Source organism: Anopheles nili, chromosome 2 (assembly GCF_943737925.1).
Source record: "Anopheles nili chromosome 2, idAnoNiliSN_F5_01, whole genome shotgun sequence".
Lineage (NCBI taxonomy): Eukaryota > Metazoa > Arthropoda > Insecta > Diptera > Culicidae > Anopheles > Anopheles nili.
The window spans coordinates 32,293,649-32,307,913 of NC_071291.1; the positions used below are offsets into that span (position 1 = coordinate 32,293,649).

Genomic DNA, 14,265 nt, shown 5'->3' on the forward strand with positions numbered 1-14,265 from the left:
AACCTTCCCCGTTCAATTTCCGTCCGTTCAGCATATAATGCGCCAGCGTGCCATCCACCGGCCTGGCAGTCGTTTAAATCGGAATCGACCGCTCAGAAGGCGGAGCAGCTTTAATTAGACGTTGTTAACGTTTGGGCGCCGAACGAAGGTGGTGATTAGTCTTCTGAGCAGAGCCTGTCCGTTTATTACCCCCTTCCGAGCCCTTTTCCTGGTGGTTTTTCTCTTCCTTTCGGACCTCAGAGTTCATTAATCGTGTGTGTGTGTGTGTGTTTTTCTACCTCTTTTTGCAGCCAAACCCCTCGTTGATAGGCGATCACCATGGCGTCCTCGTTCGGAGTGTGGGATTATGTCGTGTTCGTCGCGATGCTGCTGGTATCTGCCGGTATTGGGGTGTACTATCGGTTTTCCGGTGGAAAGCAAAAAACCAACACGGTACGTATGAGCTTCTTTCGGGAGGAGGAGAGGGCGATTTTTTTTTCTCCAAACCCAAGTCATCACATAGGTCTCAAACGTTAAGACCCCCTACGACGAGGATGGCCCACCAATCAAACAACCAAAAAAACCTCAAAACCTCGATCCGAACATTCCAGCGGAGTGTGAAGGGGGTAGTTGAGGTGGTGGGAAGGAGGAGGGAGTGAAAAACAACACCCCCTAAACAGATAGAAAAAGAAAACATGCCCACTTTCCGGGTGCGGAATCGTACGATCTCCGGCTGGACTTTGGACCGACCCCTCCATCCACGTGAACCTGCACAATTAATTTCATTCTCTCTCTGTCTCCCTCGCTTTCTTTCTTTTTTTCCCCAGGAGTACCTGCTAGCTGACCGCAACATGTCGATTTGGCCGGTTTCATTCAGCCTGATGGCAAGCTTCATGTCCGCGATCACGCTCCTCGGAGTGTCCAACGAAAACTACCAGTTCGGGACGCAATTCGTGTCGATCAACCTGTCGTACGGATTGGCCACTCCGATCGCGGCCTACCTTTTCCTGCCGGTGTTTTTCCGCCTGCAAGCCTGCAGCGCGTATGAGGTGAGACCACCTGATAATGTCCTTTTAAAAGGCACACGCACTAATGATCGCGTTCCTTTTTCATTATCATCCTGGCGGCAGTACCTGGAAAAGCGGTTTGGGAAAAAGACCCGATTGGCCGCCTCGTTGGCCTACACGCTGCAGATGATCCTGTACATGGGTATCGCGGTGTACGCACCAGCCCTTGCCCTCCAAGCCGTCACCGGGCTCGATCAGATGTACTCGATCTTCGTGATCGGTGGCATTTGCACGTTTTACTCCACGATCGGTGGCATGAAGGCGGTCCTGTTCACGGACGTCTTCCAGTCGGTGCTGATGTTCGCTGCCATCTATGCCGTCATCATCTGTGCCGCCGTTAAAGCGGGTGGACTTGGTCCGATTTGGGAGGCCGCTTCCGAAGGTGGCCGGCTTGAGATCTGGAAGTAAGTGTTAGCGCGAGTGCGCGAGCCTTCATCCACACCGTACTCACGTTACTCTGGTTTTCTTTCCTTTGCAGCTTCGATCCGAACCCAACAACCCGGCACACCTGGTGGTCGCTAACGATCGGTGGCATGTTCACGTACCTCTCGCTTTACGCCGTTAACCAGACCCAGGTGCAACGGCTCAAGACGGTGAAGGACCTCCGATCGGCACAAAAAGCACTCTGGCTGAACTGGCCCATCCTGTCACTGCTCAGTCTCAGCACGTCGTTCAGCGGTTTAGCGATCTACTACTTCTACCGGACCTGTGACCCATTACGGCAGGGCCGGATCTCGGTTCGTGACCAAACGATGCCACTGTTCGTGGTGGACGCGATGGGCGATCTGCCCGGACTGCCGGGTCTGTTCGTGTCCGGTATCTTCTCCGCCAGCCTGTCCACGGTGTCCGCCGCCCTCAACTCGCTGGCCGCCGTCACACTCGAGGACTACCTGAAACCGCTCTATCTGCTCGTGAAGCGCAAACCACTCCCCGACCTGCAGTCCAGCTTCCCGAGCAAGGTGATGGCGTTCGTGTACGGGCTCATCTGCATTGGGGTCGCGTTTCTGTCGCAAAAGCTCGGTGGTGTCCTGCAGGCGTCCCTCACCATCTTCGGTGTCGTCGGTGGACCGCTGTTTGCGCTCTTCTCTATGGGGATGTTTACGACCCGCGCAAACCAACGGGTGAGTGGCCATCACGAGATGCCTCGATCGAAAGGTGGTTCGAAGGTCCTTATCCAATTCCTTTTTTCTTTCTTTTCATATGTTCCACTCCACTAGGGCGTGATAACCGGTCTGATCGTAGGCCTGTCGTTCTCACTGTGGACGGGTTTTGGCCAACCTCGGCCACCCCTAAAAACACTCGATTTCTCCGTCGAAGATTGCTCTGCGTTCGGGGGCTACAACCAAACGAGCCTCCCACTAGCGATGGCCCAACGGGCCGCAGAACCACGTGACGACTCCGACTACTTCTATCTGTACCGGTTGTCCTACCTGTGGTTCAGCGTGCTCGGATACCTCGTGACGTTTGCCGTCGGATACGGCACCAGCCTGCTGCTCCGTTGGCTCGGAGCTCATGGCACCGAACGCATCTACCTCGACGAACAGCGGGTTTACCTCAACACCGACCTCTTCTCGCCGCCAGTCGCCCGTGCCATGAAACAACGGCTGGCAAAATACATCGAAAACGGTGGCGATGTGCGTATGACGTCCCTAGACTGTTTGACGTGACGTCCAGTCGGAGCCCTTTAGGCCCATTTTTGTTCCCCCATGGTTCCTTTATCACGTACTAATGGTTCTGTTGGCTTTTCTCTTCCCCCCCGCTACTAACTGCCTTCCTGCCTTGCCATTCCTGTACCATCCTGGATGTGGCGGTTCGCCTGCGCAGATTGACGCCACGACAGCGAGCCAACACTCGACCAGTGTGCAAATGCCCACGGTTAGTAAATAAGCCAACGCCATCGTCACCACGTGGCCACGGTCCAGTCCAGCTGAGCAGGACCGACCTGGACCTGGAATCGAAGTCTTCCATGTTTGTGCGCACAAACCCTGTGCGTACTACACAAAAACGATACCAAACGGCTCGGCTACACCCCGTGCCAACACCTGCAAGTGGCGCGGAACGCTACGAAGCTGGCCGTAAGTGGCTTCCTCTACCGCCTAGGTACGAGCCAGGACAAACAAAGTAGGATGTAAGCTTTAGGAACAAAATGGCAGCCAGCTGCCGCAAGTACTTCATAGTGCTACAGTGCGATCGTTACTGTGTAGGTAAAAGTGGTATGTATTTCTAGAGCGCCGTGTGTATGTACGTGTGTTTATGCGGTGAACAGGGCAACGGAGTTGCCACCCCATAGTGATATGTGAAGCAGCAGATCGAGCGCTTGAAACGATACCAGGCACTACGCTAGAGTTTATTAGATAAAATATACACCACGTGCAGGAGCCCGACAGCCATTGCGTTAAGGATAAAAGTCACTTGCGTGATGAGAAACACCCTGTTTGTAGCAGCGTTCGTTCAGTTTCAGTTCAAGGATTCAAGAACGCACACCGTGTTTTACGCCCTTTTGGCTTGTGGTTTATTGCTGAAAGAGATAACGGCGAACAGCCATTCGTGGACGGCTATGGTGCTGTGGCTGGTGGTAGCTAGCCCTCATCCGGAAGCCCCACCAGGCGCTAGTGAATGCGTGCGTTTAGTGGGTTGAGTATCCGGCCGACCATCAGCGCCAGGTCGAGCTCTTTGTCCAAGATGCAGAACAGAAACGGATAGTTAACGGCCATCTCGACCGGGTTCTTGTACAGCGACGTGAACCCTGCAAGGTAACAGAGAAGAAAAAAAAAGATCAATGAGCAGGGAAGATCAAGAAGCAAGCCAGCAAAACACGGATGTAAGTAGAATCACACGCGCCCGCGCGCGTGCACGAATGATGGCAACCACGCATCAGGGCAAGCATGTTGGGAAAATGGCACTAGACAATGGGACGCCGCACGCCCTGCTCCCGACGACAAAGGGAGCGAACACAAGGCGACAATTACAGCCACCGGTCATGCAGAAACATAAAGTGCATCTGCTGCGTGCATGTGCCACATTCTCGTGACGTCGCGCGCGTTACATAATTACGCTTGAGCTGCTGCAGCGAGTGCGTCCGGATGTTCACGTTGATCGATTGTTCGATGTGCTTCGCGTAGATCATCGGGTCGTCGGTCATGAGCGAAAAGTCCGCCCGCGACGGCTCGAAGATGTCGTTGATACCAAGCTGTGGACGAGACGAGACCAACACACTTTAGCTACTGGACGAAACTACTGCAGCTTCCCGCGGAACCCTACATTTTGGAGATCACTCGTCAGGATGATGTTTCCTTTGAGGTTAAACTTCGGAACGATCGTCTTCACCCAGGTCGGGCTCATCTGTTCGGTGACGTCGCGCAGGCTCGGCACGTTTTCACCGATCTGCAGCAGCTTCAGCACGTTCCCGAGCCCAAACTCGTAGTCCGGCAGCACGATCAGCAGCTTGTAGTCCTCGGAATCCAACTCCAGCTCGATGACGGTTGACTGCAGCCGCTCGACGTACGCGTACTGCAGGATCGTGTTGTACACCTTGTACGGTACCTTCACCGTGTCCGTCTCGGAGAGATAAAAGTTGTGCTCGATCGTGTCGTCCAGCAGGCGGTACGCGTCCGGTTGCTGTAGGAACGGATTGGCACGGTTCGAACCGGCTGCCGGGAAGGACACCGATGGGCCTGAGACGGAGAAGAGTGGCGGTGCACCGGTCGTCACGTCCTGCAGCAGGAAATTCTGCAGAAAACGCTGGTGGCTGACGATGTCGATTTCGTCCGGTTGGCGTTTGGAGCGCAAGGATCGTCGGCGCTGAGATGAGGATGATGATGCTGGATGTTGCCGTCGCTGGAGCAAACGTTGGCCACGTTTACGGAGGTTACGTCGACGCTTTTCTCCACCAGTTTCTTCCGTCGGTGCTACCGTCTCATCGCCATCGACTGGTGCAGTCGTTTCGGTGACCGTTTCTTCCGTCACTTCGCCATCCGTCGAAGGTTCGTCCGTTGGTGTTGCTTCGGAAGATGCCACCACCGTGGTGCTGATCGTCGGTTCGGTCGTCGTCACCTCATCGACACTCTCGGTACTGGAAGGATCGTCTGAAGTCGGTGTCGCCGTGGTCGTCAAGGATTCCACCGCTTCCGTGGTGCTGCTAGGATCGTCTGGTGTGGTCGGCAGATCACTTGTCGTTTCCTGCGAGTCCATCTCCATCGTGGTCATCGTGGTTGGGACCGGCGTAACGGTGGAAGTATGCATCCGCATCTCCGGGATGTTCTCGAGATCGTACCCGTAAAACTTGAGCACCGATTCATACTCCGGTCTTGGACAACGAAAGCAAAAAGAAACCGCCCCATCAGCAATCAACATCCAACCGGAAAAAGGACGACACACTGGAAAGGATTCACTGGACCTCACCTGATGGTGATGTTTTCGCTGCTCAAACTCAACCCATTCAGCAGGTTCTCCTTCTGGTAGAAGTAACTGCGCAACCTCCGGTGAATGTCACGGTAGCCCACCCGCAACACATCCTTATCGTACGGTGCAACCAGCTGTTCATGCAGCTCACCCGCACTCCGACCAGCTGCACCCTCGTACAACGCCACCAGAATGCTCGCCAAGGAACACGGCGAGAAGGCGATGTTGTTCCGGTTACCTTTCGAATGCTGATGCAACACACGAAAGCCCAGATGATTCGTCCTGTCGATCATCGCCTCCAGTGGTGTCACCTTCTGGTGGCGCGTGTCCTGCTGCACCACACCAGCCTGATCCGGTTGCTGATTCACCGCCGGACCGAAGCTTTCCTCCGTACCGAAGCTCAAGCTATAGAACTGTGCCCCAACCGGGCTCTGGTACGTCACGATCATCATCACCACCATCGCCGTCACGATCGCACTCAGCGCGGCCATCCCGATCCGGACCCTTTTTCCGTGTGCGTTCGTTATTTGCTTTCCGTTAACCCAAGCGCGAGATCAATGACCCTCTCTAGGCTTTGCGATGCTTCCAATGGCCACGGATATTAATCCACTCGCTCGATATCAGCGAAACAAAACGCGTGTGTTCTCGAGGCGATTCATCAATCGCGACGCGCTTCACATCGCAAAAGCCGTCGTCGTCCTGCGCACCGAAAAAACCTCAAGACCGGACGCTTCGCGAAACACGTTTCCCAACGAACTAACTCGTTTCGCGCCCAGGTGATCATCTTTTATAAATCGCAATCCCCCAACCCGAGAACGGACAAAAGAATGCTCCACCGGCGGCTTGGGCGGGAAGAAGAGCCACAGACCCGGCCGAACTCCCGCCTTTTTTCTTTCTTTTTTCGTTTTGCTGCCGTTGCTGGCACACCTTCCCTTCGGGTCGCGTGATCTTGTCTTGGGTGGTGGCGTTAGGGGTTGCCTTTTTGTTTTTTTTGTTTGTTTGTTCCATCCACATCATCGAGGTCCGCTTCGGTGTTATGCTTCTCCGGATTGTGAAGCATGCGCAGCATAAACGAAAGTGTGCCGGCACCATCGCGGCAGGTGGTTTCTTTTTTGTTTTTTCTTTCCTCCCCGGGAACGAACCGATCTGAATATAGGGGGAACTTCTTGAGGCCACCCATCTATTCTGGGGGGTGGAAGTGGGGACTGGTTTTATGTATTGTCATGCTCCACCAGCATAATTCGCAACGCCTCGCGTTTATGAGTTTCGATTACCGGGCGCGTTGTGGGCGATACGCAACCGATCGGGAAGGGTAGGCGTATTGATTAGCCGGTGCATTTTCCGGCACCATTTTTGGAGAGGCCCCATCGTGTGACCGTCATGTACTACGCACTTGAGGAAACCGCGATCCTAATTTTTCCTTTGACCTAGATTTGTGCCAGGGACAATTAATCAATATATCCGAACAAATACATCCGCTTCTAGGGTGATGGCGAGGGCGTTTTGCTGTAGGTCGCACAAACATATCGGGTGATATATGTGCTTTCTGGCTGTTTTTTTTTTACATCTACATTGAAGCTATGCTGAATTTGTAGCTTTAATTTCCTTCATTTGTAACATTAGGTTAGGGTCGGCTCGGACGCCGATGAGTTATATGTTATATCTTCCTTTGTTAGGCTCGCTTAAACTGCTTTCCTTAAACGAAATTGTGTAATAGAAAATTAGTAAACAAATTACCCTACTTTCCTTGTAATGATAATGTAATAGAAAATAAACAAATATACATACTGAAACCACGTGTACTAGATTTTTTAATTCTATGCAATTGCGTTACATTAAAAATCGGCACGACAAAAGCCATGTTTACATCGTCTCTCAATTAGCAATTTCGTAAACAAATCCGTCTCGATCCCCTAACGTGAGTTTCTGAAGCTCGGATTGTAAAACGCCGCGATCAAAATGTAGCCTGTTGGGCATCCTGCACTCCTGTTACTTTTCGTTATCCGGCGACTATTCAGAAAATACAGGGTGATCCATATGTTTTATTTTCACCTGTCGATTTAAAATATTTTATTATAATAAGTTTTTCAATAAATTAGTGTTAATTAAAGTAAAAAAGCAGCTCATTATTTAAGTAGAAAAACTCAATATATAGTAAAAAATAATATTTAATATATTTTAGTAAAAAACTCAATATATAGCCTCAATATATACAATATATATTTTTTGACAGGACCCTGAAAATTGGACCCATCGATTGGTGACATTTATAAGCAAATGGGTTTGCTCAAAGGTGTCTTGTTTACATGGTAAAGTTAGATACTGTCGAACAAATTTCATCGTTAATATAATTTTTCGCCAGCAGATATTTTGGTAATAATGTATTCAAAAAATGGGGGGGTATATATTGAATTTTTACCGAGCTTTTATCCATAAATATATTATACATTATATAATATTAATAATAAGCAATCTCTGGTTTGTGTTTTTTTCGATACCGGCAATTGTCATTCCATCGTGCTGACAGATCGCCTGATTGACATTTATAGCTGACGCCGGTAACTGTCAATACCCTCAAGACGCTCGCGCGCTTTACTCATTTTTTGTTGAATTAACGTTGTGGCAAGACGTGTTGCGTGTTAATGGGTATTTTGCATAGAAAAGTTGTGAAAAGCAATCTAGTGTCATATAAAAGTTGTGAAAATCTGTTAGATAGAAAAGTCGTGGAAAGCAATCTAGTGGAAAACAGTGTGATCTAGTGAAAACAGTGTGATCTAGTGAAAACTGCGTGATCTAGTGGAAAACAGTGTGATCTAGTGAATACAGTGTGATCTAGTGAAAACAGTGTGATTTAGTGAAAACAGTGTGATTTAGTGAAAACAGTGTGATCTAGTGAAAACAGTGTGAAAATGGTGTCCGTTAAAACAATTCGCGAGCAGTTCGATGAGCTGGGTATCGAACCATCCGATGAAGTGGTTTACAAATGTAAGCGCTCATCGTAATTTCAAGAATCATGCATGAATCTGTTACAACATTCATAAATCTTAATTATATTCCGTTTTCTTTGCAGGCATAGAAATATGCATCAACAACGACGTGGATGACCCGGTTGAATTCGTAGAGCAATGGATGGCTTACAGTGTTTCGAAATTGAGTGGTGCAGAACCAACCGACGCTTACCTCAACGACATGGAAGCATACGAATTCACGAAAAAATCGCGGTAAGTAAATTGTGGCAAGAGATGTTGTATTTTATTGAGTGTTTTCCATAGAAAAGTTGTGAAAAGCAGTCTAGAACAGTGTGAAAATAGTGTGCGTTGAAACTATTCGCGTGCAGTTCGATGAGCTGGGTATCGAACCATCCGATGAAGTGGTTCACAAATGTAAGCGCTCATCGTAATTTCAAGAATCATGCATGAATCTGTTACAACATTCATAAATCTTAATTATATTCCGTTTTCTTTGCAGGCATAGAAATATGCATCAACAACGACGTGGATGACCCGGTTGAATTCGTAGAGCAATGGATGGCTTACAGTGTTTCGAAATTGAGTGGTGCTGAACCAACCGACGCTTACCTCAACGACATGGAAGCATACGAATTCACGAACAAATCGCGGTAAGTAAATTGTGGCAAGAGATGTTGTATTTTATTGAGTGTTTTCCATAGAAAAGTTGTGAAAAGCAGTCTAGAACAGTGTGAAAATAGTGTGCGTTGAAACTATTCGCGTGCAGTTCGATGAGCTGGGTATCGAACCATCCGATGAAGTGGTTCACAAATGTAAGCGCTCATCGTAATTTCAAGAATCATGCATGAATCTGTTACAACATTCATAAATCTTAATTATATTCCGTTTTCTTTGCAGGCATAGAAATATGCATCAACAACGACGTGGATGACCCGGTTGAATTCGTAGAGCAATGGATGGCTTACAGTGTTTCGAAATTGAGTGGTGCTGAACCAACCGACGCTTACCTCAACGACATGGAAGCATACGAATTCACGAACAAATCGCGGTAAGTAAATTGTGGCAAGAGATGTTGTATTTTATTGAGTGTTTTCCATAGAAAAGTTGTGAAAAGCAGTCTAGAACAGTGTGAAAATAGTGTGCGTTGAAACTATTCGCGTGCAGTTCGATGAGCTGGGTATCGAACCATCCGATGAAGTGGTTTACAGATGTTAGCGCTCATCGTAATTTCAAGAATCATGCATGAATCTGTTACAACACTCATAAATCTTAATCATATTCCGTTTTCTTTGCAGGCATAAAAATATGCATCAACAACGACGTGGATGACCCGCTTGAATTGGTAGAGCAATGGATGGCTTACAGTGTTTCGAAATTGAGTGGTGCTGAACCAACCGTCGCTTACCTCAACAACATGGAGGCATACGAATTCACGAACCAATCGTGGCAAGTAGCTAAGCTAGCAAATACCATTGGTGGAAGTGGAAAAGTAGTAGTATCCCCCGCTTTGATTCCAAATGCCTGCTTAACACCAAAGGTAGGGGAATGGGAATTCAACATTTTTCTTTCATAGATTTTTGTATACAAAATCACCTCTTATTCTCGATTTTTCATGTACAGTTTGTAATATTTGCACAGGATTTGGGGGAAAATCAGACGATGCATGTTACAGATGCATGCGATACAGTTTTATGTTGATCCTCGATTCATACTTCAACAATTTCGGCGTGAGCGGCAACATACGCAGTTAAATTAGCATCTTATTTATTGATGAAGTTGTGGATTTTTAAAACCGATGTTCGGAGTATCCCTTTTTTAAATGATCATTATTTATATATCATTATATTATATATCATTCATTATATATATCATTATGATTCATTATTATTCAAAACTAATCTAATTTAAACTAATATCTTATATATACCTTACAAATTTATATATATTTTTTTATATAAATTCATATATTCATAACTAACTAATTATAACTAATTTACATGTGATGACATAAAGTTCACTTGTATTATTTTACTTCATAGTATACAGTTGTATGTTGATCCTCGATTCATACTTCAACAATTTAGGGGTGAGCGGTGACATATGCAGTTAAATTAGCATCTAAATTATTGATGAAGTTGTGGATTTGTAAAACCGATGTTCGGAGTATCCCTTTTTTAAATGATCATTATTTATATATCATTATATTATATATCATTCATTATATATATCATTATAATTCATTATTATTAATAGCTGATCTAATTTAAACTGATATCATATATATATACCTTACAAATTTATGTATATTGTATTATATATATTTATATATTCCTTACTAATTATTCATAACTAATTTACATGGGATGACATAAAGTTCACTTGTACTATTTTACTTCATAGTATACAGTTGTATGTTGATCCTCGATTCATACTTCAACAATTTCGGCGTGAGCGGCAACATACGCAGTTAAATTAGCATCTTATTTATTGATGAAGTTGTGGATTTTTAAAACCGATGTTCGGAGTATCCCTTTTTTAAATGATCATTATTTATATATCATTATATTATATATCTTTCATTATATATATCATTATGATTCATTATTATTCAAAACTAATCTAATTTAAACTAATATCTTATATATACCTTACAAATTTATATATATTTTTTTATATAAATTCATATATTCATAACTAACTAATTATAACTAATTTACATGTGATGACATAAAGTTCACTTGTATTATTTTACTTCATAGTATACAGTTGTATGTTGATCCTCGATTCATACTTCAACAATTTAGGGGTGAGCGGTGACATATGCAGTTAAATTAGCATCTAAATTATTGATGAAGTTGTGGATTTGTAAAACCGATGTTCGGAGTATCCCTTTTTTAAATGATCATTATTTATATATCATTATATTATATATCATTCATTATATATATCATTATAATTCATTATTATTAATAGCTGATCTAATTTAAACTGATATCATATATATATACCTTACAAATTTATGTATATTGTATTATATATATTTATATATTCCTTACTAATTATTCATAACTAATTTACATGGGATGACATAAAGTTCACTTGTACTATTTTACTTCATAGTATACAGTTGTATGTTGATCCTCGATTCATACTTCAACAATTTCGGCGTGAGCGGCAACATACGCAGTTAAATTAGCATCTTATTTATTGATGAAGTTGTGGATTTTTAAAACCGATGTTCGGAGTATCCCTTTTTTAAATGATCATTATTTATATATCATTATATTATATATCTTTCATTATATATATCATTATGATTCATTATTATTCAAAACTAATCTAATTTAAACTAATATCTTATATATACCTTACAAATTTATATATATTTTTTTATATAAATTCATATATTCATAACTAACTAATTATAACTAATTTACATGGGATGACATAAAGTTCACTTGTACTATTTTACTTCATAGTATACAGTTGTATGTTGATCCTCGATTCATACTTCAACAATTTCGGCGTGAGCGGCAACATACGCAGTTAAATTAGCATCTTATTTATTGATGAAGTTGTGGATTTTTAAAACCGATGTTCGGAGTATCCCTTTTTTAAATGATCATTATTTATATATCATTATATTATATATCTTTCATTATATATATCATTATGATTCATTATTATTCAAAACTAATCTAATTTAAACTAATATCTTATATATACCTTACAAATTTATATATATTTTTTTATATAAATTCATATATTCATAACTAACTAATTATAACTAATTTACATGTGATGACATAAAGTTCACTTGTATTATTTTACTTCATAGTATACAGTTGTATGTTGATCCTCGATTCATACTTCAACAATTTAGGGGTGAGCGGTAACATATGCAGTTAAATTAGCATCTAAATTATTGATGAAGTTGTGAATTTGTAAAACCGATGTTCGGAGTATCCCTTTTTTAAATGATCATTATTTATATATCATTATATTATATATAATTCATTATATATATCATTATGATTCATTATTATTCATAGCTGATCTAATTTAAACTAATATCTTATATATACCTTACAAATTTATGTATATTGTATTATATATATATATATTTATATATTCATAACTAATTTACATGTGATGACATAAAGTTAACTTGTATTATTTTACTTCATAGTATACAGTTGTATGTTGATCCTCGATTCATACTTCAACAATTTAGGGGTGAGCGGTGACATATGCAGTTAAATTAGCATCTAAATTATTGATGAAGTTGTGGATTTGTAAAACCGATATTCGGAGTATCCCTTTTTTAAATGATCATTATTTATATATCATTATATTATATATCATTCATTATATATATCATTATAATTCATTATTATTAATAGCTGATCTAATTTAAACTAATATCATATATATATACCTTACAAATTTATGTATATTGTATTATATATATTTATATATTCCTTACTAATTATTCATAACTAATTTACATGGGATGACATAAAGTTCACTTGTACTATTTTACTTCATAGTATACAGTTGTATGTTGATCCTCGATTCATACTTCAACAATTTCGGCGTGAGCGGCAACATACGCAGTTAAATTAGCATCTTATTTATTGATGAAGTTGTGGATTTGTAAAACCGATGTTCGGAGTATCCCTTTTTTAAATGATCATTATTTATATATCATTATATTATATATAATTCATTATATATATCATTATGATTCATTATTATTCATAGCTGATCTAATTTAAACTAATATCTTATATATACCTTACAAATTTATGTATATTGTATTATATATATATATTTATATATTCATAACTAATTTACATGTGATGACATAAAGTTCACTTGTACTATTTTACTTCAAAGTATACAGTTGTATGTTGATCCACGATTAATACTTCAACAATATAGGCGTGAGCGGCAACATACGCAGTTAAATTAGCATCTTATTTATTGATGAAGTTGTGGATTTGTAAAACCGATGTTCGGAGTATTCCTTTTTTCAATGATCGTTATTTATATATAATTATTTTATATATCATTCATTATATATATCAAAATGATTCATTATTATTCATAACTAATCTAATTTAAACTAATATCATATACATACCTTACAAATTTATAATTATTATATTATATATATTAATATATTCATAACTAATTAATTATAACTAATTTACATGTGATGACATAAAGTTCACTTGTACTATTTTACTTCATAGTATACAGTTTTATGTTGATCCTCGATTCATACTTCAACAATTTAGGCGTGAGCGGTAACATATGCAGTTAAATTAGCATCTAATTTATTGATGAAGTTGTGGATTTGTAAAACCGATGTTCGGAGTATCACTTTTTTAAATGATCATTATTTATATGTCATTATATTTTATATCATTCATTATATATATCATTATGATTCATTGATATTCATAGCTGATTTAATTTAAACTAATATCATGTATATACCTTACAAATGTATATTTATTATTTTATATATTTTAATATATTCATAACTAATTTAAACTAATATCATATATTATATATATTAATATATTCATGACTAATTTAAACTAATATCATATATATACCTTACAAATCTCTTTACAGCAACAACATCACATAAGGGTTTGAAGGAGAGAAAGAGCGAACAATAACGTTCCATAGTTTGTTTTTTTCACGAGCGCTTTTGCTCATTGATGCTTGCGCTTCCAGGCGTTACATCGTATGAGGGTTTGAGGGAGTAAAGGAGCGAACAATAACGTTCCATAGTTTGTTTTTTTCACGAGCGCTTTTGCTCATTGATGCTTGCG

General features: G+C 41.7%; 2 protein-coding genes across 2 annotated transcripts; one reads left to right on the forward strand and one right to left on the reverse strand.

Moving 5' to 3' along the window:
- The first annotated feature begins 318 nt into the window (after positions 1-318).
- Positions 319-2,998, forward strand: LOC128731879 (putative sodium-dependent multivitamin transporter). Its single transcript, XM_053825031.1, has 6 exons — positions 319-432; positions 807-1,028; positions 1,110-1,450; positions 1,525-2,167; positions 2,264-2,680; positions 2,871-2,998. The coding sequence occupies exons 1-6, from the start codon at positions 319-321 to the stop codon at positions 2,931-2,933; spliced, it is 1,800 nt and encodes a 599-aa protein (XP_053681006.1). The 3' UTR covers positions 2,934-2,998.
- Positions 2,999-3,376: 378 nt separating this feature from the next.
- On the reverse strand, positions 3,377-6,952 carry LOC128730301 (uncharacterized). The gene is made up of 4 exons (XM_053823340.1): positions 5,448-6,952; positions 4,308-5,352; positions 4,101-4,236; positions 3,377-3,792 (listed from the first exon to the last, which is right to left on the reverse strand). Exons 1-4 carry the CDS (start codon positions 5,936-5,938, stop codon positions 3,656-3,658), a joined length of 1,809 nt encoding a protein of 602 aa, XP_053679315.1. The 5' UTR covers positions 5,939-6,952; the 3' UTR covers positions 3,377-3,655.
- Between the last annotated feature and the right edge of the window lie 7,313 nt (positions 6,953-14,265).

Bases quoted from the DNA above. Each gene is read 5' to 3' on its own strand.
- LOC128731879 (XM_053825031.1), top strand. From the start codon at position 319: ATGGCGTCCTCGTTCGGAGTGTGGGATTATGTCGTGTTCGTCGCGATG. The intron at 433-806 runs GTACGTATGAGC...TTTTTTCCCCAG, and splicing joins GAAAGCAAAAAACCAACACG to GAGTACCTGCTAGCTGACCG. The intron at 1,029-1,109 runs GTGAGACCACCT...TCCTGGCGGCAG, and splicing joins AAGCCTGCAGCGCGTATGAG to TACCTGGAAAAGCGGTTTGG.
- LOC128730301 (XM_053823340.1), bottom strand. From the start codon at position 5,938: ATGGCCGCGCTGAGTGCGATCGTGACGGCGATGGTGGTGATGATGATC. The intron at 4,237-4,307 runs GTAGGGTTCCGC...TCTCGTCCACAG, and splicing joins TGACGAGTGATCTCCAAAAT to CTTGGTATCAACGACATCTT. The intron at 3,793-4,100 runs GTAATTATGTAA...GTTACCTTGCAG, and splicing joins CTCGCTGCAGCAGCTCAAGC to GGTTCACGTCGCTGTACAAG.